The following is a 17,069-nucleotide window of genomic DNA, read 5'->3' on the forward strand; positions in this document are numbered from 1 at the left end:
GATATGATTATATTTACTTGTAATATATAATTAAGTATGGATAAATTGATTTACGTGTTAAGGAACTATAATGTAACGTTCTGTGATTCGTTGTTTGTAGGTGAAATTTAATAAATGAATACTGTATCATAATAAGATATCCAGAAATTACTAAGCATATTTCAACAAAAAATAATATTTCATTATAGTATTATTTACATTTTTGCGAAAATAGAAAATTCGAGGTAAAAACATTGTGAAACCTTATCGGAGAGCGGCTGTGTAAGTATACATTGTATACAACGTACGATCTATGTGCATTTTATAATATTGAATCATCGTGATAGCGACTATTTAAAGCTCACCAAGCTCACAATACTAACAACAAGTAAATGTGAGAGAGATTAAACATTACGGGCTCAAGCTTCATTACAACTAGCGGGAAACAGTGTATATATGTGTACAGTTAATCTTATGTGCAGTATGACGCAATTGCTATTTATACGGAGCCTATTGACCCGTTATTCCATGTGGGCTGTAACATAATTCAGTTGAATATCTCGCGCAGGTTTTTAACTGGGTAATAGCCGATTCGCAAGCCAATTAGAACCCACGCTCCAACAGAAATCACCGAGTAGACAGCGCAACGCGGAGTTATGGAACACCCGGCGATTACCCCACTTACTGAACACCCGTCGCTCTTCCGCACTCGCGTATAGTATCGAACGTGGAATCAACGACGACGAATGTGCCGAATGAGAATTTAGGTGAAGTCATTCTGAGCAAGGTGTGTTGTTTTGTACCGTTTAGAGTGCAAATTGTGAGCCGTAAAGTGACCGTTTGAAAATTAGATTTTAGGGTTGGTGCGGGAAACGATAATTAACCAAAAAAACAACGGGGCTGACAGTCCGTTCGATATTCCGAACACTATTCGGCCCGCTGCCACACCCCGCGGCCATTTTGGTGGATAACTACTGTGTACAAAGTCTCAATCATGGATCAAATAACACCCAAGGAGATTAAGATCCTTGAAAATCCTGCCGACATACAGGAGCGCAGGGATCAGGTCCTTGGACGTTACGCTAATTTTAAATCCGAAGCTCGTTTGAAGCGGGACAAACTTGAGGACTCCCGTCGCTTTCAGGTATGCCCTTTGGTGCTCGTGTACGTGTATGCGGGTGTTTCGTGCGTTTTGACAGACGGAAATCGGTCGGATCAATCGTGTATTTTCGTCTTACATTTATTTTGGATTAATCGCTGAAATAAATGAAACTGGTTATTCGATTCTTGATTGAAATCTTACACTAACGGGTACGTTGCGCATTTTTTTCTCCAGTATTTTAAGCGAGATGCGGACGAACTTGAGGGATGGATTTACGAGAAGCTCCAGGCCGCTTCCGACGAGAGTTACAAAGACCCGACGAATCTTCAAGCTAAGATTCAGAAACATCAGGCGTTCGAAGCTGAGGTAGCCGCTCATTCAAACGCCATCGTATTGCTCGACAACACAGGCTCAGAGATGATAGCTCAGCATCATTTCTCCTCTGACGTTATTCGCAAGAGGCTTGGTAAGCGTAGATTAATAGTTAACTGTGTTATTTCTTTCCCAAATGTAACAAGTACCCTTCGTTCATTTCTTAATACTTAACTGTAATTTTTGTATTATTAGAGGAACTGCATCGTCTTTGGGAGCTGCTCCTTTCTCGTTTGGCCGACAAGGGATTAAAACTTCAACAAGCTCTTGTTCTGGTGCAGTTTCTTCGTCATTGCGACGAGGTCATGTTCTGGATCCACGATAAGGAGGCTTTTGTCACTACAGACGAGTTTGGGCATGACTTAGAGCATGTCGAGGTTCTTCAGAGGAAATTTGACGAGTTTCAGAAAGATATGGCTAGCCAAGAGTACAGAGTAACAGAGGTTAATGAACTCGCTGACAAGCTTCTACTGGATGGGCATCCTGAGCGCGACACTATTCTCCGTAGAAAAGAAGAGCTAAATGAATCTTGGCAGAGGTTGAAGCAGCTCGCTATTCTCAGGCAGGAAAAATTGTTTGGCGCCCATGAGATACAGAGATTTAACCGAGATGCTGACGAAACTATGGCCTGGATTGCGGAGAAGGACGTCGTTCTGTCGTCTGATGATTTTGGCCGCGATTTGGCCAGCGTTCAGACACTTCAGCGCAAGCATGAGGGAATCGAACGTGATCTAGCTGCTCTGGAAGACAAGGTGGCCACTCTTGGTGCCGAAGCAGATCGCCTGGCTGCTATTCACCAGGCCGATCATTCCCAGCAGATCCAATCAAAGCATGCAGAAATATTGCAGCTCTGGGAAAGCTTGACGGCCAAGGCAAAGGAACGAAGATCCAAGTTGGACGAGTCCTACTACCTTCATCGATTCTTGACCGACTACAGGGATCTTGTTTCATGGATGAACGATATGCGAGCCATTATATCTGCAGACGAGCTTGCCAAAGACGTTGCAGGAGCAGAGGCGCTGCTGGAGCGACATCAAGAACACAAAGGAGAAATTGACGCACGGAAGGACAGTTTTGACTCGACTGCTCGTGCCGGTCAGCAACTTCTTGATAGGAAACATTATGCAGCAGATGAGGTAGCCAGGAAGTTGGAGTCTCTTGCTGAGGATAAGAAGTCCCTGTTAGATCTTTGGGAAAAACGTCGCATTCTGTACGAGCAATGCATGGACTTGCAGCTATTTTATCGGGACACAGAGCAGGCTGACGCCTGGATGGCAAAGCAGGAAGCATTCCTGGCTAACGAAGACCTTGGAGATTCCCTGGACAGTGTAGAAGCTCTAATCAAAAAACATGACGACTTTAACAAGTCCCTGGCTGCTCAAGATGAAAAAATCAAAGTGCTAGATGACTTTGCCCGTAAGCTTATCGAGGGTGATCATTACGCGGCTGAAGATGTATTCCAACGTCGGCAGCTCTTGCTCGAGCGGCGAGGTGCCCTTCTTGATAAATCTGCTCAGAGAAGACAGCGTTTGGCTGATGCTTACACGCTTCAACAGTTTGAGAGAGATTGCGACGAAACCAAGGGTTGGGTGAATGAAAAACTCAAATTCGCCACTGACGACAGCTACCTAGACCCAACAAATTTGAACGGCAAAGTACAGAAACATCAGAATTTCGAGCAGGAGTTGAATGCAAACAATACGCGCATGGAGGAAATTCTCAGCACAGGGCAAAAGCTGATCGACGAAGAACATTATGCCAGTGATCGCATTCGTGCACGTCTTGACGAAATCACTGGCCTTTGGGACAGTCTTGTTCAGGCGACTGACAAAAAGGGATCTAAATTGCAAGAGGCTGCACAGCAGCAGCAATTCAATCGAACCGTTGAAGATGTTGAGCTGTGGCTGTCTGAAGTTGAGGGCCAGCTTATGTCCGAAGATTACGGCAAGGATTTAACAAGCGTGCAAAATCTCCAGAAGAAACACGCGCTGCTTGAAGCTGACGTTGCTTCCCATGCTGATCGTATTGAAGGCATTGCTCAAGCTGCGCAACAATTTGTTAGTTCAGGACATTTCGACGCGGATAATATTAAGGCAAAGCAAGATCAACTTGTGGGCCGATACGCAGCACTGCAAAGACCGATGAGCATTAGGAAACAGCGACTTCTTGACTCCCTTCAAGTGCAGCAGTTATTCCGAGACATTGAGGATGAGGAAGCGTGGATCAGGGAGAAAGAGCCTGTCGCAGCAAGCACTAACCGCGGTCGAGATCTCATTGGTGTGCAAAATTTGCAGAAAAAACATCAGGCTGTCTTGGCGGAAGTAAATAATCACGAGCCAAGAGTAGCTGCTGTTTGCCAATCAGGAGCAAAAATGCGCAATGATGGGCATTTTGCAGCTGAAGAAATTAGCCAGAGGCTGGCAGCTCTCGACGATCACTGGGGGCAATTAAAAGAAAAGGCTCGTCAGCGCAAAACGGATTTAGACGATTCCCTGCAAGCACATCAGTACTTTGCCGATGCAAACGAGGCGGAATCATGGATGAAAGAGAAACGTCCGATCGTTTTGAACACCGATTATGGAAAAGATGAAGACAGCTCAGAAGCTTTGCTCAAAAAGCACGAAGCCCTTGTCAGTGATTTGGAGGCTTTTGCTAGCACTATCGGCGCCTTGAGAGAGCAGGCAGCTGCATGCCGACAGCAAGAGACACCGACTATAGACATAGCCGGCAAAGAATGCGTAGTCGCTCTTTACGATTATGCAGAAAAATCACCAAGGGAAGTCTCTATGAAGAAAGGCGATACTCTAACGCTTCTCAATTCGAACAATAAAGATTGGTGGAAAGTCGAGGTGAATGACAGGCAAGGCTTTGTCCCGGCTGCTTACGTCAAACGGGTCGAGCCAGAGGCCAGTCTGAGTGCCTCTCAGCAAAATCTTGCCAGAGAACAGAGTTCAATTGCGGCTAGGCAGGCTCAAATTCAAGCTCAGTATGACGACTTATTGTACTTGGCTCACGAGCGTCAGAATAAACTGAACGAAACTGCCAAAGCGTACGTGCTTGTCAGAGAAGCAGCGGAATTAGCCACTTGGATCAAAGCGAAGGAAAATCATGCCCAGGTTCAAGATGTTGGTGAAGACTTGGAGCAAGTTGAAGTAATGCAAAAGAAGTTCGACGACTTCCAAGCAGATCTGAAGGCAAACGAAGTCCGATTGGCTGAAATGAATGAAATCGCCGTTCAACTGATGAGTCTTGGGCAAACCGAAGCTGCTCTCAAAATTCAGACTCAAATACAAGATTTGAACGAAAAGTGGACCAGCCTTCAAACCCTGACTGCGGAGAGAGCCAGTCAGTTGGGCTCTGCTCACGAAGTTCAACGATTCCACCGTGATGTTGACGAAACGAAAGATTGGATTCGTGAGAAGGATGCTGCTTTGAACAATGACGACCTTGGGAAGGATCTTCGCAGCGTTCAAGCTCTCCAACGAAAACACGAGGGTCTTGAACGAGACCTAGCCGCTCTTGGTGATAAAATAAGGCAGCTTGACGAAATAGCCAATCGATTGATGCAATCGCATCCTGATACCGCGGAACAAACTTATGCCAAACAGAAAGAGATCAACGAGGAATGGACACAGCTGACAGCAAAAGCCAATAGCAGGAAGGAGAAACTACTGGACTCTTATGATTTGCAGAGATTCTTAAGTGACTATCGAGATTTGATGGCTTGGATAAACTCCATGATGGGACTAGTGGCATCTGAGGAACTCGCCGGTGACGTGACAGGAGCCGAAGCACTGCTGGAACGTCATCAGGTATGTAATTGACATCGACAGCTTTTGATAGTCTAGATGTTATAATATATTCGTTATTCATAAATGATTCAAATTGTAGAGCCACAGGGCAGAGATAGATGCGCGTTACGGCATCCTTCCAGAGGTATCCAAGCGTTTAAGCATGGAAATAATTTTGTAACATGTTTTCCGAGTCCAATATTAACTAACGAAATTTAGACCAATAATACGTGTATCATAAATCAGATCAACCACGCTTGCCTTGTCATTTCTAATCTTGTCTCAATCACGTACAATGTATACCTACTTGTACGTGTATTGACACCACAAGTCATTGCTGAGAAATTTTTAATTGTAACAGTGCTACCACAGCTGCGTAAAGTAACAATATTCTTCAAGTAATAGACAAATTTCGCTGTTTTCTCAGCCAAGCAAATGATGAGTGTAACATTTGTAAAGTTTTTTTTCTCTTTCGGGAATTTTAAATGTCTCATATATTGTCAGAGTATAATAATACTATGTGAAAAAGAATTTTATCTTAAAAAATCCAGTGCAACAGAGTATGTAGTTTGTTAGCTCTTTGCGATTGAGAGTGGTGCTTATTAATTTTTTGCTTAATCGTTTTATGTAATGAATTTGGCTGCCCACATGCTTCTGGTGCAATCGCGTGTTGAAGCTGCGATCGATCTTTCAAATTTGTTGTGGTTGTGAATAATATGGAAAATTTTTTTAGGAACATCGCACTGAAATCGACGCTCGTGCTGGTACCTTCCAAGCGTTTGAACTCTTTGGGCAGCAACTATTGCAGTCGAGTCACTATGCTAGTGTGGAAATTCAGGAAAAACTGGAAGCAATGGCAGAAGCTCGTCAAGAACTTGAGAAAGCGTGGATCCAGCGCCGCATGCAGCTTGATCAAAATTTGGAGCTCCAACTTTTCTGCCGAGATTGTGAGCAAGCTGAAAATTGGATGAGCGCCAGGGAGGCCTTCTTAGGTAGCGCGGATGCTGTAGACAGCGGTGATAACGTTGAAGCGCTGATTAAAAAACATGAAGACTTTGACAAGGCTATCAATGCTCACGAAGAAAAAATCGCGGCCTTGCAAACACTTGCCGATCAATTAATAGCTGCGGAGCATTATGCCGCTAAGCCAATTGACGAAAGACGTCGCCAGGTTTTGGATCGCTGGAAGCATTTGAAAGACGCGCTTATTGAAAAAAGATCTAAATTGGGTGAATCTCAGACCTTGCAACAATTCTCCAGGGATGCCGACGAGATGGAAAATTGGATCGCTGAAAAGCTTCAACTTGCTACTGAGGAGAATTACAAAGATCCTGCTAATATTCAATCCAAACACCAAAAGCATCAAGCGTTTGAAGCTGAGCTTGCCGCCAATGCCGACAGAATTCAATCCGTTTTGGCCATGGGCACTAACCTGATAGACAAACATCAGTGCGCCGGTTCTGAAGATGCTGTACAGGCTAGACTTGCTTCGATTGCAGATCAGTGGGAGTATCTGACCCAAAAGACGACTGAGAAGTCTTTGAAACTAAAAGAGGCCAATAAACAGAGGACGTACATTGCCGCAGTGAAAGATCTAGACTTCTGGCTTGGAGAAGTTGAAAGTTTACTGACCTCCGAAGATGCTGGCAAAGATCTAGCGTCCGTGCAAAATCTTATGAAGAAACATCAGTTGGTAGAAGCAGATATTCAAGCTCACGAAGAGAGAATAAAGGACATGAACGGTCAGGCCGATTCCTTGATTGAGAGCGGACAGTTTGACGCTGCTGGTATTCAGGAGAAACGTCAGAGCATAAATGAACGCTACGAGCGTATAAGAAATCTAGCCGCACACAGGCAAGCCAGACTCAACGAAGCCAACACTCTGCATCAATTCTTCCGCGACATTGCTGACGAAGAATCATGGATTAAAGAAAAGAAATTACTCGTTGGTTCGGATGATTATGGTCGTGACTTGACTGGCGTGCAAAATCTAAAGAAAAAGCACAAGCGTCTGGAAGCAGAACTTGGCAGCCACGAACCAGCTATTCAGGCTGTTCAAGAAGCTGGAGAAAAGCTGATGGACGTGTCAAACTTGGGAGTTCCTGAAATAGAGCAGCGTCTGAAACTTCTCAATCAAGCTTGGGCAGAGTTGAAGCAATTGGCTGCGACCAGGGGTCAAAAGCTTGACGAGTCACTCACCTATCAACAATTCCTTGCCAAGGTCGAGGAAGAGGAGGCTTGGATTACGGAGAAACAACAGCTCCTCTCTGTGGAAGATTATGGCGACACAATGGCTGCTGTTCAGGGATTGCTGAAGAAACATGACGCATTCGAGACCGATTTTGCAGCACACGGAGAACGCTGCAAAGATATTTGTGACGCAGGAGCAGCACTGGTCGACGCTGGTAATCACCGAGCCGATTCAATCAGCCAGAGGTGCTCTCAGCTCCGCAACAAACTTGATCAGCTGTCGGCCCTGGCAGCCAGACGAAAGGCGCGATTGAATGATAATTCTGCATACCTACAATTTATGTGGAAGGCTGATGTTGTAGAATCATGGATCGCAGACAAGGAAACACACGTGCGTTCCGAGGAGTTTGGTAGGGATTTATCAACTGTACAAACTTTGCTAACCAAACAGGAAACCTTTGATGCAGGGCTGCACGCCTTTGAACATGAGGGAATCCAGAATATCGCTACCCTCAAGGATAGGCTTGTGGACTCCGCCCATGAACAAACACCGAGCATTCAAAAACGTCACGCCGATGTCATCGCCAGGTGGCAAAAACTTCTTGCTGATTCAGACGCCAGGAAACAACGCCTTCTGCGCATGCAGGATCAATTCCGTCAGATAGAAGAGCTCTATCTCACGTTCGCCAAGAAGGCATCAGCCTTCAATTCCTGGTTCGAAAATGCTGAGGAAGATCTCACTGATCCTGTACGTTGTAACAGCATTGAAGAGATTCGCGCCCTTCGTGAGGCTCATGCACAATTTCAAGCTAGCCTTTCGTCTGCCGAAGCTGACTTCCAGGCTTTAGCTGCTCTTGATAGGCAAATAAAGAGTTTCAACGTTGGTCCAAATCCCTACACCTGGTTCACTATGGAAGCCCTTGAAGATACATGGCGCAACTTACAGAAAATAATCAAAGAGCGCGATGTCGAACTGGCCAAGGAAGCCCAACGTCAGGAAGAAAACGACAAGCTCAGAAAAGAGTTTGCAAAGCATGCCAATGCTTTCCATCAGTGGTTAGCTGAGACCAGGTAATTTTTCAGAAATAATTCGTGCTTGTTACTATTTTTTATTGGTTTAAATCCACTTGATTTCTTACAATGGAGAATTATTTCCTTTTTCTTCTACAGAACATCGATGATGGAGGGCTCAGGATCACTGGAGCAACAGCTGGAAGCCACCAAGGTAAGACGGATGTACCCTATTGTGTTATAATTATAATTGAAATGTACTTTACCATTGTATTCATGGTTTGGAGAATGAAACAAATCAATTAACCATTCAAATTGCAATTACAGCGCAAGGCTCAAGAAGTGAGGGCCCGAAGACAAGACCTGAAAAAGATAGAAGACCTTGGTGCAATATTAGAGGAACATCTGATTCTTGATAACCGATACACGGAACACAGTACTGTAGGCCTTGCACAGCAATGGGATCAGTTGGATCAATTGGGAATGCGTATGCAGCACAATTTGGAGCAACAGATTCAAGCCCGCAATCAATCGGGAGTATCCGAGGATGCTCTTAAGGAATTCTCAATGATGTTCAAACACTTTGATAAAGATAAAAGTGGACGGCTCAATCAGCAAGAGTTTAAGTCCTGTCTCAGAGCTCTCGGCTACGATTTACCTATGGTTGAAGAAGGTCAACCAGATCCTGAATTCGAAAATATTCTCGGTGAGTTTACCTAGTAAATTCACTCCATTTGCCACATTTGACATTGATTTCGTTAACTGTCAATTATTTCTTGAAACACTGGCATAATGAAGACTGCGCTGTATCGTAATGTTCCCATTTTGAATTTTGCAGACATCGTCGACCCAAACAGGGATGGTTATGTATCCTTGCAGGAATACATGGCGTTCATGATCAGCAAGGAAACAGAAAACGTTCAAAGCTCAGAAGAGATAGAGAATGCTTTCAGAGCTATCACCGCAGCTGATCGGCCATACGTTACAAAAGAGGAACTTTATGCGGTATGTAAATTAACGTTGCGTGTATTGATTTTTTTAATCAACTATTTAACGATGAACTAATATATCTTCTTTATATCTTATTACAGAACCTCACAAAAGAAATGGCAGATTACTGTGTCGCCCGTATGAAATCTTATATCGATCCAAAGACGGAGCGGCCAATTACGGGGGCTCTTGATTATATCGAATTTACGCGTACTCTTTTCCAGAATTAATTACATGCGGATGATAACGCTTTTTTAAACAGCTAAGTAGATTCATAATTTTTAGCTCGCGGTTATCCATATGCTTCTGCGTCATAATTATTCTGAATATATGCTATATACTATATAGAAACTGTTATTTCGAAAACTGTATTCTTGCTATCAGTATTTATAACACGCCTATTCCATTTATCTAGCAATCCAACGTGATCAAGAGATGCGCTATTTTTGTTGTTGGCAAAAATTTAACAATGATTATTATTTATTATATACAATTATATAAACTTGAGTCTTATAATCGAATTAGCCGTTCCTCAAATGTTCAGAAATATTAACGCGTAGAGGCGTGAACTTTTTTTTTAAGGCAGTAGCCTAATATTTATTTAATGGCATTTTAATCTGGTTAATAAAATGTGGTCAGCTCAGGTGCGTCTGTTATTAATACATTCAAAAACCGCTACGGGGTAGTGCAGTCAATAGTTGAAATTCTCCGTGTGACTGACTGCAGACAACAATTGGAAGGTAGGTAATTTTTTATTTACAGCACATTATAAATTGTCACTAATGCAATTCGTATTTTTTTTCTCAGCACTATAAAATTGTATCTCTGACATCGTAACACTGTTTATGTATACACATATGGCTTATACACATACTTATAATAAGTCAGTTGGATTTTAAAAGCTAAATCGCAATAATTCGCAGGAACGCGTTTTTTTTTTTCAAATTTAATAAATAGGGGACAGCAATAATGAAAATTGTTCTCCTCCAATTTGGGACTTGTTGTTTTTCAATTAAAAGTACAGAAATTGTGATCTATTATTTACGTAAAATCTTCAGCAGACCTTTGTTCATGTAGTAAGGCTTTTCAGGTGTTCCGTCATTGCGTTCGCAGTCCTCAAGGAAGCAGAGAAACAGAGTGTCAACTGCTGTAGAATATACACTAAAGAATACCGACGCTACTAAGTAGGTTCCTACGCCAACCAGGACCACTGGGACGTACCAGTAAGTGACAACCAAATAATTTTTCGTGTACCACCAGGTTCCCCAAGCCATACCACCAGTGACTAATACCTTTCCTATCAGAAGCAGCAAATCTGTAATCTGTCGTCAAAGTGGAGTGATTAGTACACCAATTGGTGAAATAGTGGAAAATCGACAAATTTAATACACATTATAATACATGCATACCTTGTCGAGGACGAAGACTCGCAAAATATTTCTCATAAGTAGATTAAAGGCGCTTTTTGCTGAGGCGCAAAAACCTTTTCCATGTACTGCACACATTATGTACGCATTTCTATTGATGAACTTAAGGAACTTCTCCAGCAACCAGAAGCAACATTTCATGCATTTTACAAGGAATCTTACAACTTCATTGTCGTATTGCTTCAGCTTTACATCGATCCATTCCAACACCCATCTTATCAACCGGCAAATTGTTATGATTAGAGATCCAACTGCCAAGGTGCCCAGGTGATATCTGAAATTTGTAAAGGAAAGATGAAGCACTGTATAAAGTAATTCATCTCTATACATATCAGGCTGGCCCATACATTCAGGAGTGTTACCATACCTGAGTGTTCGCCAGCAGCTGCTGGTTAGTGTGAAAAAAGGTACTTTGGACTTTTTGAAGGTCCAGTACCAGGTAGCAAAAGTTCCAGCCAATGCCATTTCTCCAAAGGCTGTGGCAAAGAAAACCAACCATAATACTGCAACGACGTTGTAGGCGTGCAAGTAATTTGAGAACCATGGTCTGCTTGTGGTGTTCAAGTAACATCCGCCAGATATACAGTAATCACCATTTTCTGTGCAACTGCTGTTGAACGTTGTCTGGTCACAAGTCGTACCGTTAGTATAACCGAGATCTTCAGGACAAGAACAGTTGCCGCCAAGTTTCACAGAGTAGGTCTGTACTTTTATCGATACCAAGTATGTGGCGGCGAGTATCGCGTATACTACCAATAGAATTTCTACCACCCACGGAACAACCGGGAAGATTAGTGTTGAAGTAGTGCTGGATACTGCTCTGTAAAATAGGACAGAGAAGCGATGTTACTGCCTGAAATTAATAATATAACCAGACATATTAGATACCTGTATATCCAGTTTGTGACTCACTTGCTAGCTTCTCCAATCAGTTTACAAGCAAGTCGTATTCTATTGCGCAGACAGATTGCTATCAGCAGAACTATAGCTAAGATTATGCCACAGATTATTGTAAGAACCAACCAAAAAGTAGACTCTTCGGCTGTATATAGTTCGTAAAATTGGTAAGTGCTATATCCAAGTAGCAAGCAGAGCCCGATGATTGATAGGAAAATAACCGGAGTGGCCAACCAGCGCAGTAATATTATGTAGATCAGACTTATGGCGGCACTGATACCAAGGATCGATGCAATGGTCCATCTATAAATGACAAAGTATGTAATGAAAATCAACCTTTACTTAAATAGTCAACACGTCCGGTGGTGTTTCCGAGTTATCTGCTGACTTCTAAAAGAGTCAGGCAGCCCTTTAAAGGTTAAATCTCAAATTTTCAGAACTATTAACAATTCATGGTAAGTAAACAAGTATATATTTTCGCACCCAGTTGCTATGATATCGTGGTAGATATTTAGTACAATTATTTCGACCTGAACCAGTAACTCGATATATGTGGATGCTTCTTCTAGGTCAGCTACAGTCATTGTATAATTGACAAACAGTTCCGGAATTCCGTTTGGAATACAACGACCAGTTACAGAAGTACTGGTCAGATACCACTGAGCACACACGTCGTTTGAAACGTAGGTAGCAAGCTGGTCTGCCGTCGCTGTATCCACTTCAATTCCAGTCTTGCATATCATTGCGGTTCTTAATGCGGTCAAGTTATTTGCCAAAATTGACGAATTCAACTGCCACACAAAATTATCTGTCGGACACTCCGGCACGCATACCTGCGGCGTATCGCATCCTTGGGTCACAGACGTGACCGCTACACATTTTGTCAGATCAAAAAATACCAAATATGGTCTGTCCTCGACATCTTTATGCCTACCGCATATCCTTCCTTCACTATCAGTTGGGTATACTAACGTATCTATATCTCCATAAGTATAAGCTGAAATTATAAAGAATTTTATCAGTGTGTTTCAAAGCTGTCTTTAAACATATATGATCAGGGTGATGTAAAAAAGATGTACTGGTTCCTTGTAGTATACTCGTATTCAAAATTGCGTACCGTAATATCCAATTACCGCCCATCCTACCACAAATGCTGAGAAGATAATCAAGCAAAAGCAATCTGTACATGATCTGCCCTTTAGAGGTCCTCGATATTTTGGATCGAACTGCATCCTATCACCTAAAATTGGTAATTTACATACTTAAATCAATAATAGGCCTTTTATAGTTTAAACATTTATCCAGTTCACAAATTCATTTCAATAGTTTTGGCACTAAGCCATTTTGACAATGTGTTGTGACATTCAAATAATCTTATCAACCACTTATCTCAATAACGAAGTATACATATTATATTGGTAGTGATCTATATTGATCTCTTACCTGGAATGGGAAAGTATCGATAGAGACGGTACTGCTTACATTTTACAATAGAAATTAAAGAAGTTTTTGAGTTACAAGCATAGTGCTCAAAACTATCGCAGAAGTTGCTTGTTGAAAAATTTGAAAACAGTTGTGGATCGTTCGGTTTGGCATAATCCTTTTTTGGTAACTCACACAAAACTCTCTACAGGTACAAGACATTTTTGACACGAGAATTCAAAGCAGTCTGTGACGTGACTCACGTTTCTATACAATGAGACAATAAGCATACGTACCATGTTTGTCGACCATTGTTTGCACTTTGGTTCTTTAAATAGACGTTATCACTCTGACTTTAAGTACTTATATAAAGCCAGTCAACGTTCTAAGAATTTTTTTTACTTGTCCAGTGTTACTTATTAACTTGTTAGGTCTGCATATTATTTTGCCCACTCCGGTTTCATGCTCTTGGTTCAAATTATTAACGAATACTTGGATAGCATATGCTTTCAGTAACACTTCTACTGATAACACATTAATCTGATAAGATGAGATTTGGCAGCGAAGTATGAATCACCGGAAGTAAACAATCTTATCAATTTTTAATTGAGTCTGATAAATTGCAAATTCTTTACAGGATATGCTAACCATATATTGATTGAAAATATGCACAGCAGTAACTTGAATCATACGAAATCTCAGAATTATGTGAGTCGTCGAAATTCTCATTATTTGCACGTTATCGGTTCTAGCTATCCCGAGTTTATAGTTTCCAACTCTGGTCAAGAAACATTTATTTACTGAAAAAGTAGCGCTCGGTGATTTGGAATAGAGTATAAAATAACAAAATAATGGAATCGTTGTTAAGACTATTGAACAGTTCGTTGCGAAATCCAAACATATCAACATCTACACTATCTAGAAGAGTTAATTCATATTTCATGAAACAGGGAATGGGTCGTTTTTTGTTAGACTTATGTACACCTTCAGTGCCGACAGATTTGTTAATTGATTAAAGAAAGATACGCAAACAAAAACAATATGATTGATAGCACTATATGACTTGATAAGAATCAATTTATGTGTACAAGATATGAAGCATAAAAAAAATTCTCCCAAGAGAACATTTCGTGTAATGGCTGTGCCGGAATATCGGTAAGGTCGTCTTAAACTACCGGGTTATTGAATTGATGCAATGACAATATTGCTCTTGCCTGGTATTCATCCCAGATCAAAAACCATTGTGTTTCTAGGATAAAATAAGAATTTACTTGATATCATAACATAGAAACTAAAATCACTAAATATCGAATGATTGGATTTGTAGGGTGGTTCATGGTGTGTTGGCATTCATAAAATAAGGTACTGTCAAAAAATGACTATATGAATAAACAACCTATACATAACGTATACATATTAATTAGTATTCTGCATTGTTTTAGGTAAAAACCTGTCCAGAACTCCATGGCTTTTTCCTGGCAATAGCTTATTTGCTGTGCACCTAACTGCTCGATCTTCGTGCATCGTCTTGATTGTCTCCTAAGGGGAAGGAGAGTGAGTAAATTATTAATGGTACGCGTATATGCTGGACTTTTTTAAATCAATTTTCGATATTTATCCGTTACGGAAGTGAATCCATTATAATTATGAGTAACGTGTATAAGTTACTATAAATTAAATTTATCCTTACTGATTACCGAAATCATAATTTATCATCCTCTTGAACATTATTGGAAGATAAGTAACCACGCTTTGATTGGCACATGCAAGGTACATAAAATACTCTACTGATTAGCCTCATTTAGCAAGTCTTAAATTGATCTTATGAATAACAGCGATAAAAATGATAATAGCAAATTGTAAAACCATGAAAATTACGCATACCTGCCGACTTAGATCTTTCAGTATCTTCTTAGTTTTGACAATCTTGGCTGTTCCACCCTTTCCTTTAGCCTTTGTCTTCCGTGGCTCAAAGTTAATCTTTTTCGGTTTCAAGTGCTGAAAAAATCCGTATATAAATCAATACAATCTGATGAATGTAAAGCAATGATCTACTGAATTTTAGTTTATATGTATTCTAAAACTTTTTTCTTTTTGCCTACCAGAAGTTTCTTCTTTGCTTCGAACTGGTCTCTCATAGTAGGAAGATCAACCTCAGCAACTGCGGATGGCTCAAGGGTGATCAATTCAGGTTGAATTTTGTCCAGAAGTGCTTTCACTTCAGCCTCGCGGCGTTGGCTCTTTGTCTGGAATGGATTACTCTCAAGAGCATCAAAATTGGCTTCGGCACTCCCAGGAACAAGTAGAGATTGAAATCCTTTGGCTGTTGCGATGCCCAACACATCTTCATAGGGGCAAAATTGTTGCCCTGTGATTCCCCAAGAACTCTTATGGCGCAAATATGGTTTTCCATTTTCAACCCAGTCTCTAAAATAGACATGACATTGTTACTATACAGTAGAACATTCTATCTAGAACTCGGTTTATTAATTCGTTCTTATAATTACTTGTAAACTTCCACTATATTGCCGGATGCAACAGATAACAACCCTTTCTGGCTGTAGGACAACTCCTGAGCTGCAGAGCGTAACACCAGAGTATGCAGAGGGCCTGATAACTTGCGTACATCCCAAATTCTTAAACTACGATCTGGGCAGCTAGTTGCCATATAAGTGCCGTGAGGGTGAACTGCACAAGCCGCAATGGCTTGCTTGTGACACAACATTTTGGCCACAGGCTCCCTTGTATTTGGAGACCACATAGAGACCACGCCTTTTGCATGTCCAACGCACAAAATAGCATTGCTAGGATTTTGCGTCATTACCTGAAATGGAAATTCATAATTATGTCAAATATTGATGTATTCAAATTTGTTCTTCCTTACGTTCAGACTTACCGACAAATTTCCAAGTTTTGTATTATAGCGCGATATCATTTTTCCAATGGATACGTCAAGCCAAGCAAGATATCCCTCTTCAGAGGCGCTTGCCAGAAGAAAATGGTAAGGAAGAAACTCGAGCCGTGTAACCTTGTTCATATTTTTTAAACAGTGAATTTCAATTCCCTGGTTATCATAAATGTGAACCCACTGTTTTTGGGCGACAGCAAACATTGTTTCAATATGGAGCCACGCGACATCGTGCACAGACTCCATGACATTCATCTCGCATGCCAGAGTTTTAGTTACCCAATCGAAAGCTGCTACATGACCTAGTTTTCCTCCAAGAATCAGATGTCTACCGTTCCGTGTGTATCGAAGGCGATAAGAACCGAAGTCCAGATTAATATTGAATTGTTTAGTGGCGCTTGTAATATCGACATTCTCTGCAATCTGACCCTGCGTATACTGAGTCGTGGTTTCCCCAGCATCGGGTTCCAGAAACCCTTGCGCCTCGGTCAGAAGCAATTCCGTACGTGCAGCCTGTTCGGTTGAGTATTCTATGGCACGTTCCTTTTTTTCCCAACGATCCCTGTGAACCTTAGTACGAATTCCACTGCGATTCGATGTCAAATTTATCCCCGGCCCTCTGCTGTGCTTTTCTAGCTTCTCCTTGGCCACTGGCGCCTTGCCTGGGTATTTACCCCTTTTGTTTAACCTCAATGATCTCACGTCGTCGTGTTTACGTCTCCATTTCGGACGGCTAATGTCGACTATTGTGACGATTTCGTTAAGATGTTTACCCTCCGCATCTTTCGCTGACGCTTCCATTTCCTGTTGTTTAATTATTCGCACGACAAAACTGGGTTTTAGTCACTACTGTGATGTTAGTTCCATCGGTTAGCGTGTGAATGTGGTGCGAATCAAAGCCAGAACAAACCATACTCGCGGAAACACGTGCTTTGAACTCTTTTTTTCTTGATGTTACTCATCTCATTTACTCTGTCGGT

At 41.6% G+C, this 17,069-nt stretch overlaps 3 protein-coding genes and 1 long non-coding RNA gene across 8 annotated transcripts; 2 read left to right on the forward strand and 2 right to left on the reverse strand.

The window, feature by feature from the left end:
- The first annotated feature begins 687 nt into the window (after positions 1 to 687).
- On the forward strand, positions 688 to 10,078 carry LOC124303276 (spectrin alpha chain). 2 transcript variants are annotated; one of them, XM_046760309.1, is made up of 9 exons: positions 688 to 1,123; positions 1,316 to 1,547; positions 1,649 to 5,265; positions 5,345 to 5,389; positions 5,978 to 8,505; positions 8,605 to 8,659; positions 8,773 to 9,151; positions 9,284 to 9,450; positions 9,537 to 10,078. In XM_046760309.1, exons 1-9 carry the CDS (start codon positions 974 to 976, stop codon positions 9,663 to 9,665), a joined length of 7,302 nt encoding a protein of 2,433 aa, XP_046616265.1. In that variant the 5' UTR covers positions 688 to 973; the 3' UTR covers positions 9,666 to 10,078. The 2 variants fall into 2 exon arrangements, with proteins under 2 accessions (XP_046616265.1, XP_046616266.1); XM_046760310.1 differs by lacking the exon at positions 5,345 to 5,389 and having other exon boundaries at positions 689 to 1,123.
- Positions 9,699 to 13,610, reverse strand: LOC124303278 (choline transporter-like 2). 2 transcript variants are annotated; one of them, XM_046760317.1, is made up of 8 exons: positions 13,478 to 13,551; positions 13,203 to 13,386; positions 12,877 to 12,999; positions 12,243 to 12,756; positions 11,775 to 12,062; positions 11,230 to 11,682; positions 10,845 to 11,136; positions 9,699 to 10,757 (listed from the first exon to the last, which is right to left on the reverse strand). In XM_046760317.1, the coding sequence occupies exons 1-8, from the start codon at positions 13,478 to 13,480 to the stop codon at positions 10,473 to 10,475; spliced, it is 2,142 nt and encodes a 713-aa protein (XP_046616273.1). In that variant the 5' UTR covers positions 13,481 to 13,551; the 3' UTR covers positions 9,699 to 10,472. The 2 variants fall into 2 exon arrangements, with proteins under 2 accessions (XP_046616273.1, XP_046616274.1); XM_046760318.1 differs by lacking the exon at positions 13,203 to 13,386 and having other exon boundaries at positions 13,478 to 13,610.
- LOC124303282 (uncharacterized) lies at positions 11,959 to 15,528 on the forward strand. 3 transcript variants are annotated; one of them, XR_006907881.1, is made up of 5 exons: positions 12,095 to 12,214; positions 12,329 to 12,442; positions 14,509 to 14,543; positions 14,624 to 14,753; positions 15,287 to 15,528. It is a non-coding gene; the product is annotated as an uncharacterized LOC124303282 (long non-coding RNA). The 3 variants fall into 3 exon arrangements; XR_006907879.1 differs by lacking the exon at positions 12,095 to 12,214 and adding an exon at positions 11,959 to 12,076 and having other exon boundaries at positions 12,329 to 14,543; XR_006907880.1 differs by having other exon boundaries at positions 12,329 to 14,543.
- On the reverse strand, positions 14,222 to 17,039 carry LOC124303279 (WD repeat-containing protein 46). The gene is made up of 5 exons (XM_046760319.1): positions 16,078 to 17,039; positions 15,689 to 16,005; positions 15,284 to 15,608; positions 15,066 to 15,179; positions 14,222 to 14,720 (listed from the first exon to the last, which is right to left on the reverse strand). The coding sequence occupies exons 1-5, from the start codon at positions 16,888 to 16,890 to the stop codon at positions 14,598 to 14,600; spliced, it is 1,692 nt and encodes a 563-aa protein (XP_046616275.1). The 5' UTR covers positions 16,891 to 17,039; the 3' UTR covers positions 14,222 to 14,597.
- Between the last annotated feature and the right edge of the window lie 30 nt (positions 17,040 to 17,069).

This window comes from Neodiprion virginianus, chromosome 4 (assembly GCF_021901495.1).
Source record: "Neodiprion virginianus isolate iyNeoVirg1 chromosome 4, iyNeoVirg1.1, whole genome shotgun sequence".
In the NCBI taxonomy this organism is placed as follows: Eukaryota; Metazoa; Arthropoda; class Insecta; order Hymenoptera; family Diprionidae; genus Neodiprion; species Neodiprion virginianus.